Source organism: Amphiprion ocellaris, chromosome 5 (assembly GCF_022539595.1).
Source record: "Amphiprion ocellaris isolate individual 3 ecotype Okinawa chromosome 5, ASM2253959v1, whole genome shotgun sequence".
Classification (NCBI taxonomy): domain Eukaryota; kingdom Metazoa; phylum Chordata; class Actinopteri; family Pomacentridae; genus Amphiprion; species Amphiprion ocellaris.
In genome coordinates, this window is record NC_072770.1 from 28,438,730 (window position 1) to 28,460,894 (window position 22,165).

At 42.8% G+C, this 22,165-nt stretch overlaps 1 protein-coding gene across 2 annotated transcripts in view; it reads right to left on the bottom strand.

Moving 5' to 3' along the window:
• Nucleotides 1–429: 429 nt before the first annotated feature.
• The window catches only part of bsnb (bassoon (presynaptic cytomatrix protein) b), a 65,557-nt gene continuing 43,821 nt past the window's right edge, over nucleotides 430–22,165 (bottom strand). Inside the window, exons 4-13 of one of the 2 annotated variants that reach the window (XM_023262225.3) lie at nucleotides 20,011–20,220; nucleotides 11,806–18,111; nucleotides 7,984–10,075; nucleotides 6,720–7,597; nucleotides 6,236–6,347; nucleotides 5,989–6,135; nucleotides 5,747–5,802; nucleotides 5,436–5,553; nucleotides 4,760–4,971; nucleotides 430–3,695 (exon numbers count right to left, since the gene is read on the bottom strand). In XM_023262225.3, coding sequence (XP_023117993.2) covers nucleotides 5,762–5,802; nucleotides 5,989–6,135; nucleotides 6,236–6,347; nucleotides 6,720–7,597; nucleotides 7,984–10,075; nucleotides 11,806–18,111; nucleotides 20,011–20,220 — 9,786 coding nt within the window. In that variant the 3' untranslated portion in view covers nucleotides 430–3,695; nucleotides 4,760–4,971; nucleotides 5,436–5,553; nucleotides 5,747–5,761. Of the gene's footprint in view, nucleotides 3,696–4,759; nucleotides 4,972–5,435; nucleotides 5,554–5,746; nucleotides 5,803–5,988; nucleotides 6,136–6,235; nucleotides 6,348–6,719; nucleotides 7,598–7,983; nucleotides 10,076–11,805; nucleotides 18,112–19,404; nucleotides 20,221–22,165 lie in introns of both variants that reach the window. The other variant, XM_023262224.3, reaches the window with a different exon arrangement.

Sequence of the window (22,165 nt, forward strand, 5' to 3'; positions counted from 1 at the left end):
TCACAGATGATACATGAGAGCATTACACTTCATCACACTGCATTTTTTTTTGAAGATGCACGGACAATACAAGATGAAATATAACTGAGAAAGAACAGAAACAGTTTTCTCTTTCTTGTTCTGATATCCACATGCAGGCTCAGTCACGCATACTCACACTCACACCTCCATCTCTCCCTATGCATTGGCAAACACCTCTCCTCACACTGCTCCTGCCTCTCTACCACCCACACTGGGATAAGTCATCACCGCCTCAGCGTGTAAAGCTCGCTCTTCTCTGCACAGTCTCATTGCCTTTGAGCTCTTATTCTTGATCTCTCTTCTGTCAGCAGCAAACCTACTACACACCTTAACTACAACTAAGTGTCTTTATCAGTGCAAGAAGAAAACCGGTGGCACACACATTCACACAGGGACTGCAGACAATAATCACAATATATTCCTTTTCTTTTTATTCTTTTCTCTGTTCGGAAATTGCAGGGTCAATATTTTCATTAATCACATTACTTGACATGATGCACCAAAATTTTTACTCTATCTGTTTACAGGAATACACTGAATAGAACACAAGGTTTCACAATGGATACACGACTGACATTTTGCTCATTGCACTTACAACAGTGAATGACATTTTCCAGATTTTTAACTGATTTTTTTTTAACGCCGCTTCCCTTCATCACCTTGCAGATCGTATCCATCAAACCGAAGACCTCCTGATAGTCTGACAAAAGCATTCTGCTCTGCAATTGCCAGGGAGGTTTTTTTTTTCCGATATTGTTTTACAAATACAATATGTATAGAAACTCTACACAGACTGGATATGTTTCTGAATACACGTTTTGTTCCACTGTTGTAAACAGTCAATACAAGTCAGCCACATACACTATGCTTATGCAATAATAATAATCATCATCATCTTCATCATTAGTTTCATCATCATCCTCATTATTGTGATAATAAATATTTTTTTATACACAAAAGTTGGCAGCAAATACGGCATGGGGATGCACATGACAGCCGTACTCAAAACTCAAAAGCTGTACAGAAGAATGAATTTGTATTTACAGTAAGAATGTGAGAATGTGTCTATCTGCCTTTCTGTTGATCTGGATGGCTGCACTGAAGGCTGTTTTGTCTCATGAGCCTCATACCGACCAGATCGCATCTCCACCTTGTTGTGATCTTACACTGTTCAGTTAGAGGCACTGTTATGCAACCTCCACAGTTCTGCCTTTTCATCCAGCGGCAAGTGCTACCAGTCAGGCTTGTGCTTTCAAAATGACATGCCCTGATTTGTGAATGACTGGCTGAACATTTTACTCATTATTATTCTCTACGTTGGCCAGTGAAGTCAAGGTTCGTTAGGCAAACCTTGGTGAAATCATGCCTTACCTTTCTTAAATTCAGGTACAACTTTCAAGAATATAAGATCTAATCATGCACCTTTCCAATGGCTTGGCTGCTGAGTGGGTTAATCAACGATGAAATATCCGATAGAAGCATTCCATTCACCCAACAGGTTATACTGACACCCGATATGTACAATGACACGTATTAATGAGAAGTGCTGACCATCTGTATCACATGTTTATAGCAGCACAGACAGTCACTGCAAGCCAAACACTGAGGAGCCCAGGTCAGCCAAAACGCACAAAAACTGAATGAGGGCTTACAAACAGCCAGACAAAGCCAAGCAAACCCATGCTTCAAAGCAACATGATGGTGGACATTCAAAACCGACAGTCTACACAGTTTACCCTTTGGCAACAAGTCCCCCGTGCGGGGAGTGAGGGGTCAAAACATGCCACGAAAATAAAAACAATTCTAGTTCAATATTCAATATTCAAATTCATACAGACAAGTTGCTAAGTAAAAACATTTTCAGTACCTTTTTTTTTTACTCTTTTAGTTCATAATCCTGTTGTTTTCTCGTGAGTACAATGATGATAATAAACTGTTTTAGGCTGAATCACTTCCAGGTTCAAAATGAGTCATTGCATAGAACATTTGAATTGATAATTGCTTTCGTTCTCTCTTGTATCTGCAGGTGTGTGAGTCTGTATATGTTTGTGTGTGTGTGTGTGTGTGTGTGTGTGAGAGTCTGTCTTTGCACAAATAGAGGCAGTGTGCCCAGCTTGTTAGTGAGATCATCTTGTTGGTGAATCGGTAACCCCATTAATCAGCAGGAGGTTAACAGGTCTATTTAGTTAGAACTCAATTAACCTTGGCTCTGAAATGTAACTAGGATGCAAAGTGTGTAACGTGTGTGATACGTGTGCATTTGTATATGTGTTTGGAAGATAGATAGAGAGTCTGTGAGTGTGTTCGTACCTGTCTGCATGCTCTTATGCATCTGCACATATCATGCATGTCTGTACACGGTACTGTGGTTGTAAACCCTCTGACAAATTGTATTACGGCTATTTATTGACAGAAGTGTTTGATATTTCCCATCACTAATTTAAACAACATTTATACCATTGTGCTATATACCATTTTCTGCATGCTATTGCTTTTAAAAATCAATAAGCAAATTATTCGATGCAAGAAAACAGAGATTCAAACAAATAAAAAGTGAAAAATATAAATTTTACCAAAGAAAAACACATAACAAAAAAAAAACTAAAGTCACTGGAAAGTGATTCATTAAATACACAAATGACAAATTTACATAATTATATCTCTGATTTGTTTTATGTACATACAATAGTATACAGTGTAAAAAGAAATGCATGGTGATATGGGCTTTTTAAAACATATGAGGTATACAAGTAAAAACATGTACTGAATAAGGCTCTTCCATTCAGTGAATATCAGGCAAAAATGAAAAGAAACTAAAAGATGAGACAAATCAATAAAAAGGTCCCAGAGGGCTCTGGGGCTGACTATAACGATGGCTTTGCGATGGCTAATAACGAGCCGTGGCCACTCTTTCATTTGGTCCGCTCATCTGTGTGAATCTCACACTTGTGGGCACACTGGTAGTAATTCCCTTCCCTAAAAACCTATAGCTAATGACTAGCGGCATCTTATAGGTGGTGAAACAAGTATTGATATGGGCTTTTTTAATTCAGTTTTTCACTTGTGCGTGCATTCTCGTGTCCACATTTACACAATGCGTTCTGTAGACATTGAAACAAAAAGAAGAAATAAAAACACATTCAAAGAAAGGGTTAAATTCCCTAAACTGGAATGTACTGTAGAGATCAGAGAAACCAAGCATTCAAGGATTTTAGTGGTGTCATCGGGTTGGTTGTCATTGCCGTGATACATCTTGTTTACTCCAGGTACGTGGTGTCATTGTAGGCTAAGATCAGTCTCTTTGGTACAGGGAAAACCTATGAAATCTGTCTTCTTTTTTTTTCTTTTTCACTGCTTGTAAATTCTCTGAAGACATCAATGTAGAATCAAGTATCCCTGCAACATGTGCACTCCTCAGACATGAGTGGTGTTGCAGCAAACTGTCTGTAGAGGGCGCTATGAGGCTTCCTTTATTGAGCTGTTTCAAAGGTGGGACATGCATGGATGAACACGTTGAATTTCTCCTATGATATTCCACCTGACTCAGTTAGCGGCGCTTTTAGTGTCACACAGATCCCAGGAGGATTTCTCCAGAAGAGGAGGGGAAGTAGGACTCATGTCCCCCTTCCCCCTCTCTCCAGTTCACTGCATCCTCATTATTGACCGTGGTCCTCCTGAAATAAAGACAATGAACGTGTGAATGTTGGCAGAAATATATAATTGTTAAGGCAGAATATCAAATTCACTAGACTGCCAAATTAATACTGTCATACAAAGTAAACCAATATGAACATTAGAAATAAAAGTACCTAAAATTACATTTAAAAATTAAATATTTCAAAATGATCTGGTCCTCGAAAATTCTATATGTTTTGCATAATCCAGCCCTTCTGCTATGTTTATGTTGCAGCTTGGCCAGCCTAACCCCTCTTACTTCACAGGACACTCAAGCCTATCTCAGCCCTGCTGGTACCGGCAGTAATCCACTGAGCCACTGAGTCTAGTTTATCTCTACATTTCCCCTCTGAATCCTCAGACTGGTCACAGACAGAGATGACTGACATGTCTACTGATATTAATCCAAATGTCACCACAGACAGAATAGCTGAATGATAGATCTTCATTCAAATGAGCCTGAACTTCATCCATTCAAGTCACACCATGTGTTTTGACAGAAGCTAAATAAAGTGCATTGAAATTTGCTTTATTTCCACTTCTGTAGTTCTGCTCCATTGAGCAGAATTAGTTAATTAGTTCATTCTACCATGTAATGAATGATGCTCACTGTGAGTCATGATTCTGTGAGCCTACATGTGCTCCTGTCCCTGTGTGTCTTTGCGTGTATGACATTCAAGCCAAGCCACAGTTAGCTTTCTCAGGCTAATTATAGCCCAGTGTGCTTGGCCCAGATTACTGGAGGTGTGTAGAGTCAGAAGGTAAACCATAATTGTGCTGATCTCACTTATTCTTGGCTTTGGCCTCTCACCTGTGCAGAACAAAGTTCAAGCAGACTATGACTTTAATTAGCTTTCCTGATACAACAGTAATCTAATAAACCCTAACCCTGAAAAACAACTAAACTGGAGCAAAAACAAAAAATGTTAAGTCTAAACACAATCAATGAAAACTAAAGGCAACACCAAATTTATCCATCCAATAATCTAGTAACACAAGTGTACACACATGGGAACACACAAGTATACTCGGAGATATATGTAAGAGTCTTTTTCTCACTTACCTTTGGTCTAATGAGGTCTCAGGCGTCTCGACAATCATTATTCTGGGACTGTAGCTCTGTCAAAGCATCCTCTTACTTTCAGGCCTCTTCAGCCCTCTGCTCCGGTCTTGTAACACCGTGCTGACGAAGCGATCACCCTTATTTAATTCACTTCAGTCGTGTGCCCATGTCTGGGGAATTCAGTGCTGACAAGGCATCCTTTGATTCCAGCTCTGTTCAGTAATTTGGGGTAAGGGAAAGGTACGTTGAATCAGTTCAGATATACAATCACAGCATTTAATGAGTCATCACTTCACTTGAGTCTTCTCATTATGCAGACATGGCCTATGCTAATCTATGTAAATATACAGCTGATAGAACATGTAATCCATTAATCAAAATGTGACATTTTTTTTTTGTTTTAGCAACTTGGAGTTTCAATATACCAAAAAACTAACAAGGTAAAACTAAAGGTATCACCAGTGATCAACAGACTAACATGTTAATGCATCACTACATCAGTTTTACCTCATGCAAATGTCACAGAAGTGAACACATTAGTAAGTGTTAAAGTTTTCTTCAATGGCATGGTTTTCACTTGCTTAGTGAGGCAGGTGACACAATATTTATCATACGGATGATGCTCTCAGAAAAAATAAATAAATTAAACATGCCCAAAAAAGCTATCCGTACTTACTAATGGACTCAGAATCTCTCTTCTTTGTTTCCTCTGTAATGTGAAATGTATTTAGTGCAGTTTCATAGGGTTTTCCAGTACAAAGTTACCAATCCATCTCATTTAAACTCTGCATACCCTGAAAGAAAAAGCACAGTCGATTCAAGATAAACAAGTTGACAGATAAGCACATAAATTATTTCCCAACCTGCCACCTGTTCGACCCATTCTAAAATCAATCCATGCTCTTAAATTAACAATTTGAAAACTAAAATATTGAGAGCTTTCAATACCATTAACTCTTATATATATTAAAAAAATATTTATTTTACCCTCCAGTCTTTAGTTCACCAAAATGAAGTGAACTTCTTTCCAAGGCCAGACAAAGCTGCAAGAATGACAACATAAGGCAAATATGAGAAATCAATGTAACTCAAACACTGGAATACCTTTTCAAGGAAATTTAAGATCTTAATTTTTGCTGTAATAGATTCTACCTAAAATACAGTCTTTATGTTTAATTAGGTACACTAAAACAAAAGCTGTATTTCATTTTCTTAACACAAGACTGTACCATCTCCCAGTTTTCCCGCCTGTTCTGCCGCCCCTCCTTGCAGGATTTTGGTGAGAACATTTTCTCCTTCAGCAGGTGCCTGACCTGGAGCAGCGCTGCCAATACCTCCTGCTTTGCTACCGATCCCAACAGGGGCGGCCTTGGAGCCTACAAACAAACAAAAAATAAATAAATACCATAATTATCACATTTGCTGTTATTCACCTGTGATTATGTGGTTTATGGTCATAGCGGAACTGAGACTTACCGATGCCTGTTAGAGGGGGTGTGGCTATTTTGGTAGGCTGAGGTGCTGGTGGAACTCCTGCCATAGCTTTCATTCCTGTGGCAGCTGCTGCAGGTGTGGTATCCATTTTTGCCTGCAGAAAATCAAGTCAAGACTAACACTGAGTTTGGGAAAAATTCAGTTCAGTATAAATCTTGGTTTCCCCTTTCTGTTTAATCCCCACTATCCACCAAAAGCATCTTTGTGAGACACTTTTGATGGAATGGTAATCTTGTGCCGATTTAGTGAGTCAAATTGTTCTGACACTCTACATGTGCTGCTTAAAACTGTTTTTTGGAGGTATACTAGGACACAGCAATAACATTTAATGACTAGAATTACTGTATACTGTATTACCTAACAGGCTTGTGTGCAATATTTAGAAAATAATACAATTGACACAGTTAAATTATAATTCAAGTATAATTAAAGTAGGCAAAGTAAAACCAGGTTTAGGTCTAGTTACCACTGTGGCCGGCTGCCCTGCTGCAGATCCCACTCCTGGTTGGCGTCCTTGTGGTGGGGCTTGGCCCGATTTTGGCTGCTGCTGTGCCTGTCCAGGTCCTACTGCGGTTGTTGCAGGCTGGCTGCTCTGAGGGGTCTGGCTGTGCTGCTGTGGTTGCTGTTGTTGCTGTTGTGCACTCTGCTGATGTGGATGCTGCTGCTGCTGTTGCTGCTGCTGCTGTTGATGTTGCTGTTGCTGATGTGGCTGTGCCTGTTGACTGCCATCAAGTGGTTCAGAGCCTGGATGTCTCCCGGACTGGCTCTGTCCACCTGCCCGCTGCTGCCCAGTATGGCCCTGAGGAGGCTGCTGTTGCTGTGGTTTGGGTCCTGCTGAAGAGGGATCCTGTCTCCTGGAGGTTGTGCGATCACCTTGTGGTCTCTGGCTCCTTCCCCCAGTGCCGTGGTGATGACCAGAGGCTGAGTCACGAGAGAAGTCTCCTGAGTTTCGAGGGCTTCCCTGGGCTGAACGGGAGTCTGGGCCACTCCTTCTTTGTGCAGATGAGGAGCTTCTGCCATCAGAGCGGCCAGATGGGTCTTTGGGGTGTGTCCTAGAAGAACGCGAGGACCTGGGATCTTCAGATGAGTGGCGAGAAGAGCTGTGTCTGCTAGAGCTGCTGCCATGGTGACGGTGGTCCCGTGATGCAGAAGAAGAGTGGCGCTGTTGGTTGTACTCATCCTGTGGACCGTATTCCTCTGGAGGCTCGTCATAGTCGTGGTAGGTGTGTTTACTACGTCTACCTGTGGAGGAGTGACCTCCACCTCCATGATGTCTTGAGCGATCAGAACGGGCCTCACGTGGCTTCTCAAACCAGTCAGTCTCCTCTTGGCCCAAGTGATAGGCTTTTTAAAAACCAATATAAACATTATCAGTAAATTGATTTTATGCAGAGAGTGAAGTCGCATGCAGATTGAAGCCATGCAACATACATGAGAAAAGCATGCTCCTCATTCCAGAGCCATGGAGATTTTTGTGGAATCCAGAAAAAAAAAAAAGTTTTTAAAAAGTAAAAAAGCAGAGTTCATGCCACACCTCACACTTAAAATGACGCATGCAAAACATAAATATAAAAAACTTTTGGCTTCATGTATCAAAGGGAACATTCCATAAAAAAGGATAATACAAACAAAATAATGACGGTCTCCTTCACACTCAGCATGCAGTCTTTTCAGTACACTTCAAAGGCGGGAACAACAAAGTACAGCACAAATAATTTAGCACCAGTTACCTTCACTGTCAGAAACAGCACAGTGCATGTCATCTACAAGGTAAGGGTCATCTGGTTTATAGACATGACTCCTGGGCAGGTCCTTCTTATGGTGGTCCTGCACATCTGGCAGTGAATGGCTGGAACCATACTGATTCCTCACATCATGTGCTTCTGGTATACCAGAGCTTCTTCCCATGCCAACAGGCTTCCCAACAGGACTGAGTGGGCTCTCCTCTTCTGAATTCTGGTTGCGCATGGGAGGCCTTCCACCACGGCTGCTTCTCTGAGACCGCTCCATGGCATCTCTTTCATAAGATTTACTTCGGTGGCCTGCGGCATCTCTGGAGGAAATCTTGTCCATACCATATCCTGTAGACCTAGACCTACCAGAGCTGTACATGCGGTCCTCTTCCTCAAGACCTTCACGGCTAGTGCCATAGTATTTCTGCTGGTCATATGCATTTTTCTTCATCCCATAGGTGCCATCATCCTGAAGTTTCTTGGACCTGGACACAACTGTACAGGTGCCCCCTGTTGATGTTGTCATTGTATAAGATGCAAGGTCAGATTCCACATCCCGAGCTTCCTCAATCGGGGAGAATTTAGAAATCTTCTGCTCCATTCCCTGCTTCCTGTGCTTACTACGTTTAGAGGACACTACGGCAGGGGCAAGATTTTTGGGTGTGAGTTTGTGGCTACTAGAGCTGCTCCGTGATGTATGTTTATAATCATCATAGTAATAGGAGCCTCCACTCACTGTGGTGCCTGTGCGACTGTCTACTGTGCTTTGGTAACCTGCTGAGCCTGTAGGTCTGCCATAAGCATCAACAGGCTCATCTTCAGGCCTACCATATGCACTCCCTCGTGCAGGACCATTCTCACTGCGATATCGTCCTCCTACAGGATGACCTAGAGCATCAGTGGGTTGGCTAGTGTTGTCTTTTGTCAACTCACTGATATCATCAATCATAACATAGTTCCTAGGAATATTCTGCTCCAGGTTAGAGGTGTAGAGACCATCGGCAGCATAAGCAGAGGTGGGGCTGTCTACAGAGTGAGTCAGTCCAGGCTCAGGGGGGCGGTACTGTCCATATGCATTACTATAGGCTGAACCAAAGCTGGTATCTGGAGCTGATGTGGCCACTGACACTGCTGGGTTGCTGATGACCTCGTAGTTGGTGGGGAGTTTTTGCTCAAGGTCAGCCAAAGAAGTTTGCCTTGGTCTTTGATGGACTGTAAGGATCTCTGCCTGGGGTTGGTATGGGAGGCCTGGTTGGTAGGAACTATGGCTGGGGTAAGGAAGACTCTGTCCTGGCATAGGTTGACCAGGTGAATGGAAGCCCTGGTGACCATGCTGCTGCATGCCAATGTCTGTTTGATAGGAGGACTGGCCATACATGCGGGAGGAATAGGTTCCCTGGTTCTGGTAGCCAGGACCTGGTGGAGGATGAGGCTGGAATGTTCCTGGCTGAGGTGCAGAGGATGAAGGGTACTGAGGAGGTTGGAAACCTATCTGTTGGTAAGCAGAGCCTGGCTGCTGTGTTGATGGCTGACTTTGGGGGTATGGATATGACATATAAGATGAGGTTGAGGGATACTGAGAGGTTGCACTGAGGTCGTTCGTAAATTGACTCAGTGGTGCAGTGCTGGGCCTTGTCAGCAAACCATTAGCATCAAAGGTTCCAGTTGCAGCTGCCATCCTGAGGTTGTTGAGCTCACTGTCTGACATGTAGTCTCGGGCATCACCCATACATCGCAGGTAGGCTAGCTCTCTCCTCTCCCTCTCCTTCACCATGGTCTCTTTACGCTGGGTAATGCCTAGCTCCAGATAACGCAGCTTGGCATCAATCTCTTTTTCTTCTTCCTCCAGTTCAGCCTGCTGCTTGCGGAGCTTTGACGACTCTTGTTCCACAGCTTTCAGTTCACTCAGCAGCCCCGCCTTGGTGACTCCCTGGGCAGGTCTTGGAAGAACCCTCTGTGGCATGCCAGGGGAGCTGTACATTTGTGCTGGAGTGACAATGGGGAGCGGAGTCTCCTCTGGAGGGGGGCTGGGGAGAGTCCTCTTTACTTTCCTCATCAGAGAGTTCTGCTGCTGCTGCAGGGAGGCCATCTGTTAAGAGAAGTAGAGACACATCAGCAAACACTGAGCTATAAACAGAATGCGTTTATGTAAATTAAACTCATTACTGTGCACTAGCTACTCACAGAGGGTCTGCACACTTCTTCATCTCAAGATTGAAGTAAAGAACTATACAGCCTGATAAGTTGTCAAGACTACCTGACATTAATTCAACTATGTATTACTAAAGCGCTAGCTCTATCATTAGTTCAGATAGCATGGTTTATATTTATTATGGCGATTACGGTTGTTACACTGACACCAAAAACACTAAGTGGTATTTTATGACAGATAAACAGTGTTAAGGAAAATGTTAAGCAGTAAAAGTCTACACAAAGCACCACTCATACATGATTCACTAAAAGGTACTATTTAATTATCTTACTTATTATAGCAGTAGAACATCCACAACATTGTTACTGTATTGATTTTAGCATTACTTGAATATGAAATTTCTGAGTGTAGGATGAATTAATATCAATATCTTCATTTTTGATTAAAATAAAATACAGCAAAATGAGCATCTGAGCATCTTAGTAAATGTAAACATAAGCATAAAATGGCAAAATATTTTTTCAAATCGACAAGAACATGAGAGGAAACTGAAGCAATTATCTTTTGATTTCATTCCAATGTATTTTCAGAAGTATGTAAATTTTCCTTTAACTCCTTTGATCAGATATCCACAGAATCTGGCCCTTTTTCAATCACATAAATATTGATGTATTGCATGCTGGTAAGAACAGTCAAATGTTACAAATAAAAAGACAAGTTAATAAGATATCTATGTTAGTCTATTACTTACAAAATAGTTGTGTTGGGTAGATCCATGGTAATTTTGTTAGGTATCCACAAGAGAGCCATGTATTAAATACGAACAGTAAATATTTGAGGTACAAATGCATAAAACGCTTCTCAGACTGATTTTGGTCCAAGTGCAGAGCAATGTTAATTTACTTTGACCAGCTGCTAACAATCAGGAAGATAGCAAAGCAGCACCAGGATTCTTCCACATTGTGCATCCCTGTGGCAACACTTTAGGGTTTGCCAGATATAGAAGACATGGAAGAGAGAGGAGAGAGAGAGACAGAGAAAGAGAGAGAGAGCGAGAGAGAGAGAGAGAGAGAGAGAGAGAGAGAGAGAGAGAGAGAGAGGAGAGAGAGAGAAAGAGAGAGAGAGACTAAAGGAGTATAAAGGGGGAATAAGGGAGGAGAAGCTTTTCTGGCATGGCCAGCTGCTCTTATGAGAACATTCTGTCACTTCCTCAATGCCAGATCCTGTGTGATTTTCCATGTCCACATGAACACACGAGCATATATATATATATATATATATATGTATATATATATATATATATATATATATATATATATATATATATATATATATATATATATATATATATATATATATATATATATATATATATATATATATATATATATAATATATATATATATATATATATATATATTTACATGCGCCTAATTTAACTAGCCAGCATTCTGTAAATGTGGGATGAACTTAGTTTTGCAGGCTTTTGCAGGCACTGATAGTACTGATAATAAAGATTAGTTTGAGTTGTTTGATTTGATTTTCTAAAAACAGATATTTTGTTCCTACACAATATGCTTTAATGTTTGTAAATTCTATTTATTATACTTTGGGGAAACTTTTATAAATTTGGATAATGTCTGTTTAAACAAAGGTTGACTTCTTACCTGACTGTTAGACACAGCTTGCTGATGATATGGGGAGAACCTGTTCTTGGCTGGATCCTCTGATGTAGGGCTGAGAGGTTTGGGATCCGACATGGAACGCTGCACACTTTTTATGGGTCTTGGTAGGGTCTGGTGGCGCTGGGGAGATTCAACAGTGAAGGCCTTCTGCTGGGGCGTAACATGAGCTTTGTTAAGCTTCTCCTGGGAGGCAAATGTTGTCTCTAGCATGCGATGAGGAGACAGTGGAGATACAGGAGAGTACAGCACTTGGGGAGATTTGGGGGGCTGACGAGCTTGAGATTCGTTTTGTTGCTGATAGCCAATTTCCAAGGGGTCGGGTTTCCTCCTCTCAAATTTAGCCACTCCTTGAAGTCTAGGAGAGGTAGGGTCAGATGCGTTTGCACCTACTATATGCAGACTTGTTGAGTATGGACTGATGGTTGTAGGGACACTCAGTTGAGGAGCAACCACACCCTGAGAGTGAGACTCTGGTTCTGTTTGGCAGGCCAGACTCTCTCCTTTGTGGGTCCTTTCAGGAGCTGCTATGTAATGTAGTAGGTCAACCTTTGAGGTCTCTGCCATGGTAATGTGGATTGCAGGAGAAACCCTGCCTAGTTGGTCGAGCTCTGTCTGGCATGATGAATCATTTGTGGTCTGAATAGCTATACTTGCAGAACCCACTTTAGATGATCCATCAGATTTAGCCTCACCACTAGATTCAGAGTGCTTGGATACACGTGACCGCCTGCGCCTCACTGGCTGCTGTTCCCATTCTGCCTGGTCCTCCTCATCAGTCTGCACGCTGCAGTCTGCAATACGCCTTGTTCTCCTGCGCCTATTCATGAATTTATCCTCTCCATCTTCATCATCTGTTTGCACACAGCTGTCAGTGATCCTTTTAACAGAGTCATCCTCTGAGCCGTCTCTCAGCCGAGGCATGGAATTCTGCTTTTTCATAATCTTAGAATCAGCCTGTTTGTCACTGCTTCTCAAAGACATTTCAGAGACTGAACTATGTATAGGTCGAGCTGCCACCACAGCTTGGACTACTTGTCCATCCTGCCAAAACTGCACACTTTGTCCTTCTTGCTGAATAACTCTACCACTCTGGTCACAGATAATGAACCCTTGAGGTGTTCCACCTCCAACAACTACCCCTTGTATAGCACCCTGGGCAGAGGTTGCCGCCGCTGCTGCTGCAGCTGATGCAGCTGCAGCCTCAGCTGCAGCAGCAGCCGCTGCTGCCTCCACTGCTGCCGTCTTTTGCCTCTTCTGCTCCTCTAACTGTTGCTGGAGCTGCTGCTGCAGAGATTGAATTTGCTCAAGCTGCATTCTCTGCTGGGCCAGTTGTTCTCTTTGCATAATAAGCTGTGTCTCTCGCTCTGCTTGCTGTTGCTGCAGGACTTGCTGTTTAATTGTCTGCAATTCTTGAATCTCACGCTGAACAAGTAACTGTTCTTTTTCTCTGTGACGCTGAAGCTCCATGCGATCTCTTTCAAGCTCCTCTTGTAGGCGCAGCTGTCGTAATTTCTCCAGTTCAACCCGCTCTCGCTCTAGCTGCAGCACATGCTCTTGCTGCTGACTCAGTCTCTCATCTTCCTTACCTTTCTGTGCATCTGTGGGGGCTAGGGCAGTTCCATGTGGTGATGCTTGTGACAGGCCTTGTTGAGCCTGACTGATGGGTTGAGCTTGAGGTTGAGTTTGAGTCAAAGATAAAGGCTCAGTTTGAGTAGGTAACTGCTGGGGTTGCATTTTAGCTTGCACTGGCTGGGCAGTTGGAGGTTGGCCTTGAGCTGGAGAGAGGGGTGTAATACTCTGTGAGGTAAGTAAGGTGGGGTCTATTTGCTGATTTGCTGTGGTTTGCATACCGGGTGCTGGTCCACTTTGTACTCCTAAGTGTGCCGCAGGTTGCGTTGGTGGAATGGTTGCAGCTGTTTGTGCAGCAACTGTTGTTAAAGGCTTTCCAAGGTACACTGGAGTTTCTTGGTGAGAGCTGCTTACCACAGGCACACTTCCTGATGGTGTGGCTGAAGTAGAATACTGGTTTGGAGGAGGGTAGGAATATGGTCCCTGGGTGGACAGAGGCATCCTGGAAGTTACTTGAGGCAACCTGGTAAGACTAGCCAAAGGTACAGCAGTTACACCTGTGGGATATGGTCTGTAAATTCCTCTAGGCATGGGACGCAGGACAGAGGCAGGCTGTGTAGTAATTGGCAATGTAGAGGCAATGGGAGTGTTTATTGTGGAATATATCATGCCATCACCTCCTCTCATAGCAGCAGGGTACATGGCGCGTATACTTGCTTGTCTAGCATTTATTAGATTTGTTAGAGTTTGGCCATTGGCCATTGGTCTTCCATCTGGTCCATACAGTAAATTTGCTCTTATCGACGCTAAGCTTTGCTGAAGATTTAGCCTTGCTAAAGGTCCACCCCTTCCAGCCCCATATGGACCCAGTTCAGGGTTATTTCCATACCGGCTCCCAAACTGATCCACTGTATTAAGAGCTGCACACATGCGACTGATCTCCCTGGCAGTAGTAGCACTGTACTGGGCCAGATTGGAGTCCTGTGATACTGACAGATCACGTGAACTATAAGCATGGTCAGAACTGATGTTTGACATAGAGCCATATCGACGCAGGGGTAATGAAGGGCCTGCAAAATCTCCTTGGTGACGTAAGTCTGTGTAAGAACCATACTGTGCTCCCATGCCAAGGTATGCACCATCATAAGCCTGATTCATACTGCTAAGATCTACTGCCAGACCCCCCTGGACATTACCCTGATAGTGACCAGCATCAGTCATGGACGGAAGATTAGTATCAGACATGGAGGGCTGTATTCTTCCTGAGGGGCCTGTGGGTGGTTGGTATGGTTTATGTTCATCTGTCATTCCTTGTGTAACTTGAGGCTGGTGTTGTTGTTGGCTGACATTGTAGTGTGGTGGATGGAGAGGATGGGCTGCTTGAGAGGGTGCAGGGTTGGGGTTTTTATCTGAGGACATTGTGGTAGGTTTCTGGGTTAATGACCCTGAACAGGAACCAGCAAATGGCAATTTGTAAACAACATCACAACAAGCCACTTGGTTTTCTGGTTTGATCTGTCCAGTAAGATCCAAGACCTGAGGAGGAGGAGGAGGTTCTTCTTGCTTTACCAGTTGAGTCACTGTGCCACCTTGTGATGTGTTGCTCTCATCAAGCTGCACCATCATGACATGGGGCTTACCTGTGGACAGGTTCATCACTGTTGGCTTGTTTTTTAGCTCTAAGGCAACTCCGCTATACATTTCATGGGGAGCATTAGAAGCAGGAGCCCCAGACACTGCTGGTGGAGCCAGGGGGGATACTCTAGGTATGGCACTAGCAGTCACTACAGGCTGGGTACTGCTTGTCTGGCTCACTACAAGGTCTTTTTTAATCAGCAGTGGCTGGACCTGATTAGCTAAATTGTAACGAGCAAAAGAGGATTGCTGTTGGTGCTGCTGGAGTTGCTGCTCAAGAAGTTGTTGCTGCTGCAAGAGCTTTTGCTGCTGTAACTGCAGTTGCTGTTGTTGTATACCCAGATTCTCCAGACAGGCATCAATTTTGGGAATAGATGGGTCAGTAATCGGTGACTTATTCTGGGTTAAACAAACAGCTGCTCCAACACCCTGCCCCAGATCCACGCGGTTCTGCAAAGGATCTCCATACACGATTGGTTGCTTGGGTTGGGACATGAACATTGAACCTGCGACTGTGACGCTAACTGTGGTTGGTGTTGACACAGATACATGTGGTTGTTCTTGTGCATTTAAGTTCATAATAAGAGGCTGCACTGCTGTGTGTCTACCAGATGACAGCTCTGCTCCCAAAGAGTATCTTCTTGTGTCAGAGGCAAGGGATGTTAGATCCATGCCCTGATCTGTCATGATAATTGGAGCTGGCCTCATTGGAGCTCTCAGATCCACAATGTTCGTACTTGGATGTGTTTGACCTTGACCCACAACCTGTGAAGTGCCTGGAATATTTGAGATTTTACAGAGAGATATATTTTCCATAGATCCACGACTATGTGCAGTTGTGGTCACACTAATACCTACATTTACTTTTTCAACATTTTGAGAAGAATGCCTCAGGGACTGCTGTGATGGATGCATTTGTGGCGATGTTGGAGAACTTGTCAAAGGGGGCTGAGAGCTATAAAATGTCTTACAGCTCACCTGTGTTGGTGATGACAAAGGGGAAGTGGAAGAATTTACAGTTAATGGCTTGGCAGGACTAGTTGCTTCAGAGCCCAATGTTATTACCATCACTGGTGAATCTTGAGAAGATTGTTGTCGTATAAGACGTGGTGAAACTGTCCTCTGTGGTGTTGGAGATCCATGGGATGCTGCACCTGATGCAGGGCCTCCAGGCAAAGTTGGCAGTTGCCTGCCACTACTGCCAGTGGGTCGTACAGAAGGTGTATGTGTTGGGCTTTGTGTTGGGGAAGCAGTAGGTGATACTGGGGGACTGGGACCTTTGAAAAGGGAAAAGACTTTAGAGGTTAGGGAGGATGCTCCAGGGTCAGGTGATGCCTGTGTTGGCCTCTGAGAAACTGCTCTGTTGCCAGCAGGCACTGTGCTACCTGTCTGTCGAGTCATGGCAGTCTGACTCACTTGGGCTTTGGTTGTGGCAACTCCAACAACTCCTTCAATTTTGGCACTCTGTGTCATCATCCTGTTTTGTGTTTCTTTTGATAGATGCTGTGCTCCATGAATTCCTGAAATTCTTGGATCACTGCCTGTTGTGGAGAAGGACATAGGTGCAGTAACCTGGGTTGGACTTGAGCCAGGAGTGAGGACAGTTCCAGCTTCAAGATGATGTTTGCCATCTTGCTGAGAGGCACCTTTCTGCTGACTAGCTGTTTGTCCTTGCCTTTGCATGAGCTGTGCTTTCTTCATCATCTCTTCATAGACTTCCTCTGCACTTTTTAATGTTTTATCTGATGGTGACATTGCTGATGTTTTTTCTGTTGGGGAGTAGAGTGATGTGAAGGTTGGAAGGTTAAATTCATTTCCTGATTTGTAAAGTTTTCCACCAATCATCTCAAAACCTTCTGCCTCTGAGTCCATAGAGGGCGAGTACTCAGAACACGATGATCTATGAAGCTCTTCCATCTCTGCAGCCTGTCTTAGCTCCTCTGTCGGTGATGCATCCTCAATAGGAGAGAGATTACTGGGGGGTGTTTTGGACCTTTCTCTGCGTCTCTGTGCCCGTAGCTCTTCTTTATCCCTCTTTGCTTTTCGGGCAGTACTTCGAATCCTCTGTTGCTCTAGATCTCTCATCTGCTCCTGTTCTCTAAGTAGCTCTTCCTCCTCTCTGAGCTCATCCTCCTCAGATGAATCCTCAATAGTGGGCAGCAGTGGCCCATGGGACCGATGTCTAGCTTTCCTCTGCTGCTTTGCCTCCTCTAGCCTTGCCCTACGACTAGGGCTGCTGTCACTGTCATCCTCCATGGACGACACAGATGTGGGGGATGTTCCGGAGGTGTAGCTGGGAGTGGTGGCAGGTAGAGTAGATGAATATTCTCCTTTTGACCGCTCCTCTGGAGAACCAGTCAGACTCTCCATTTCTAGCTCCGGTTCTCGTAGGTCTTGCTCAGTGCTCAGCTCCATGTCTCGGTTGTAGCTATTGGTGTTATTCAGCTCAATGGTCTTAAAGCGCCGGAGGCCTCCAGCCATTCCAACATCTTCTTCTTCATTTGTCTTATAAGCAGCCTCTGATGCCTTGGTGTCATCCTCAAAACTATTAGACTGTTGAGAGAGTCGTCGTCTCTCTTTGTTTAAATCTCCACTGGTTTTATGTGCCTTTTTAGTTTTCTGGGTTCCATAGTCTTCTAATTCTTCTTCATCAGCACTCATCTCCATAATTTGTCTCCTCATGTACTCTTCATCTGTTAAGTCTTTATGTGACTTCTTCTGTCTTACTGGCAATGGTGAGAGACCACTTTCACTGCTGTCTTCCACATAATCATGCCGAAGCTTACAACTGAGGTCATCCTCTGATTCATCCCTTGCTGCATCATCCTCAGGACTGTAGTCCCGGTCATGACTTACAGACAGCGAATGTGGCCTGTGCTTCAAGTCGGAAGCAGTCTTTGACTCTAGTAGAGGCTTCATGGAACTCTCTAACTTGGTGATTTCTGAGGGAATGGAAGCACCTCTTTCATTGAGCTTGATTCCTTCTTCCCGGATCTGGCCTATAATTTCCCCCTGAGAACTGGAGATTCCATCTGAAGAGTATCCAGTGTCACTTAAACTCTGTGAGCTTGATTTGTTGTAATCCTAAGAGAAAAAGAAAGAAGAGGAGAGAGGTCAGAAACAAAAAAGGCAGACTTTTTTCAAAATTAACTCATGGAAAGATCTATTACAAGCTTCAGTGCACATCTTGTATCCCACTATTTCATCCAGCTCATCAGCATTGACATTTTTATGAGCATTTTTAGATAATTGGGAGTAAAATTGATTTACTACACCTTGTAAAGATGAAATAGTCTCTAATAATAAGATATTAGAGAAAAATTATGATAGAAATTGCAAACCGTTAATCAAACAACCAGATATAGTAACCCTTGAGGCTAAAATCAACCCAAATATTTACTGTGTATTGCCTTTTGTTTGTAGAAGTTGAGCAAATTTGACTTTGCTGGCTAATTTAATTGTAAATGTAGGAAAAGCAAAACAGGATAATTGTTGTTAATTCTAGATCAGAGTTTTTATTTTGACTTGTTTGTGAATAGAAATATTTTCTATGTTATTACAGCTAGTCACTAAATTCTGTTGATCTGGGTTGAGTTTGCCTTTCAGCGTTATGTACACATAGATGGATAAATATACTGACACAGAGTGAATATAACAGACAGTTGAACATACAAACATCAAAGGACAAATGTTTTTTGGTTACATGCTTGATTGCCATCTTTGACGCATTCTCCATTGCATTCTTCGAACCGCTGAAGAATAACGAACATGCTTAGAATGCTTAAAACATCATCACGAAGTGTCACATTGAACAAAAAGCTTGCGTTGGTTACAGATTTTTTTTTTTAAAAGGTGTACGAAATGAGGCAAGGAAATGGAAGAGCGGGCTGACGATAAGGAATGGCCACTGAAATGATGATGAGAAGGATGATGATGATGTCTGATGATGATAATGATGATGATAATGATGACACTGCTGAAGATGGCAATGGTAACGACATCATGATAATGAAGAAATCTGCTGTGATAGGAAATCCTTTTACTAAAACCATGACAACATTATGAGGAAATGCTTGTACAGAGAAAAAACTGTTATTACAATAGTAATAACAGCACAAAATGATAAAAATGAGTGACTAACTTAAAAAGTGCTGGGGATTAACAATTTAATAAAAATAATAATGATAAAGTGATGGAACTGATGATCATGAAAAAGGAAAAGAAGAAAAATAAGTAGTGCTTGGATGAGCATAATAATTAAAACTGAGAATAACATGATGTTTCTGAGAAATGGTTACAATTATTTTAATGGAGCAAAATAAATCAAAATGGTGAATTGAGTAACAGGTGAAGGCGAAGAAGTTGCAGGTAGCTCACTTCATGGTGTCTTGACTTCTGCGCATCTTCAGCTATCTTCATGTCTTTTGGAGAAGTGACAGTCTCTGACAGTGCCTTCTTCGGTGAGGCTTTGACGTCTTCTTTTAGAGATTTAGATGCGACTTTAGTCTTCTCCTGGCTTTGCGGTTGTTTGCGCACCTGGTTGTTACCTGTTGGTTTAGACTGAGTGGGTACTGTTTTTGAAGGGGTGGAAGAGGCCTTGGCATGGTTGGGTGCAGCTTTACCAGGGGTAGATGAAGTCTTGGCACCAGAAGGATGAGAAGGGCCCTTAGTCTGAGCAGAGGGCTGAGCAGATGCCTTTGTCTGAGTCAGCCCTTTGGCTTGGCTCGGGCCCTTCGTTTGGCTAGGAGGCTGTGCAGGGCCCTTACTTTGAGCATGTGATTGACTAGGACCTTTAACTTGGCCAGGTGCCTTGCTCTGAGCTGGGGGTTGTGTTGAACCCTTAGCTTGGGGAGGTGGTTGAGTTTGACTCTTGGCTTGAGGAATGGGTTGTGCAGAACCCTTGGTTTGAGAGGAAGTTTGGCTGACCCCCTTCGCTTGGGGGGCAGGCCCAGCCTGTTTCACATTAGAGAGAGGGCCACTTACTTGGGGACCCGCTGATTTCTGTTGCTGTTGAGGACCTGGGGCCCTAGGCCCTGAAAGTTGGTTTGGCCCTTTCTGCGGAGGTGGTTGTTGATTGCCTGGAGCAGCTGGCCGGGGGGATCCCATGGGCTGCGCAGCAGGAGCTGGAATATCTCCCAAGCTTCCTGACAGAGCCCTCTGTGTCTGGCAGTTCAAGCACAGCCATTCTTTCTTCTGAAAAACAAGGACAAAGAAAACAGGAATCAGCAATGTTGTGATAAATAATCAGACAAAACACCATGGTGTCTTGTAACAGACTCCGGTTTGCTAATGTACATAAATAATAAACTAAAACTTCTCAAAACAATAATCTGGACTCCACCTGGTGTCAGCATTAAGCAAATAAAGACAAACTGTTTAAACAGTTAGTTTTCAGACTAAATACACAAATTATGATCAACACCTGTGGTCATATTGACATTTACATTGTGACAACACATTACTTAAGTGTTACTCAAGATGATTGATGGGTACAAGAATATAAATGTGTCTGTTAGTTGGATGAATTAAATCAAAATGCTGTTGCTTCATAAATGGTCACGGAGTGCCAAGTACTCAGTATAGCAAGTCTGAACAACTGAATATTTGAAAGCCTGTCCAAACAAGGCCTTTCATCTCTTCAAGAAGACTTAATCATTTGACAACATTAAGCACTCTCAAACAGGGTACACAGAAGAAGAGTGCCGTGTGAATACAAATTAACACATCTGTTATTAGACTGAAGGGGTGCAATAGTCGTTAGACCTTTTATGGAGTCAAGAGCAAACCTTCTATCTGCAAGAGCAAGATTTGTCCTTCACAGTCATCCTCACTGAACTCTATGAGCAGCCATAGTTATGAATTCTGACACTGCTAAAAGTCTTGTTCAAAAGCCATCACAGACAGGATATTAACATAAACAGATTCAATTTCAGGTCAATGCAAGAGATCGATAAAACTGCTCAATGGAAAGAAATGGTTATATTGCAGGTTATGAAAGCTGAAAATAGAGTTGAGGGCACCATGTTTGTAACGTAGCCTTTTGTTAATGATAATCATCTGTGCCTCAGGCCTGAGGAGGGAGCATTCTTGTGTCACAGACTTGTACAGCAAAACAAATAACCTCATAAACACCTCTATTGCTGATTACCATCTGCCCAATAAATCACTTCTTTTATTGTGGTCATACTTCAAAAGCATAAATACAGAAGCTGGAATTTAACAACATGCCCTGTAACAGCTAATAAATAAAAGTAATGCAGGTATTCAGTGACTGTATCAGAGGACATCTTTACTGCGGCCCAAACAGTCAAGATGCCAGAGTAGGTTACAAATAAAGCATTTGTTATAAATGTCCTTGTATGTTATATTGCAACTACCCATATCCACAAAAGTTATTGGGATTCTGAAGCTTTAGTCAAATTTCAGACTTGGGGTGAGCCTGAAGAAGAGTTATCCTACTGAATTATACAAACAACAGAGAAAAGCCAACAGTAAACTAAGAGAGAGACTGACAGAATAACAATCATTTAGCCAAGAAGGAGCATCCCAACAGCACAATGGGGACCTTAATCTAAATACCCCAGTAACCAACGTTTGACAGACATGTCTCCAGTGATAAGAGCTGGGAGTAGGACACAGTCTGCCTTCTTTCCCACTTCATACTTATCCAGTGCAGAGGCACTGATCAGGCCTTGTGTCAGTGTGAGACTGATTATTTGTTCTTTCAGGGCTCTTTGTGTGTCCTCTGTTTGGCTCACTGGCCATGACAATAAAAGGTGGACACATGCTGTCACACAATACTTTTACTATTTGCCCAGTAGAGCTGATTTGTGAACACAAAATAATCTACAAATAATGGTTAGTCACATACTGGTGTGGGTGGTACTAGACAAAGCTACAGCTCACATTTACCAGAAGAGGATGAAAAAAGATGATGAGGAGGAGGATGGAAAAAGAGGAAGGAGAAGGTGGTGGTGGAATAATGATGGTGGTCGTGGTGAAGACAATGACCACAAAAGCTGTAATCTGCACTATATGTAATTCTATTACTGTATATTGATTAAATAATAGATGTTAATCAATCAAAAGTAAATGGCTATTTTTATGAGGCCAGTGCAGATAGTATGTTAAAATGAGC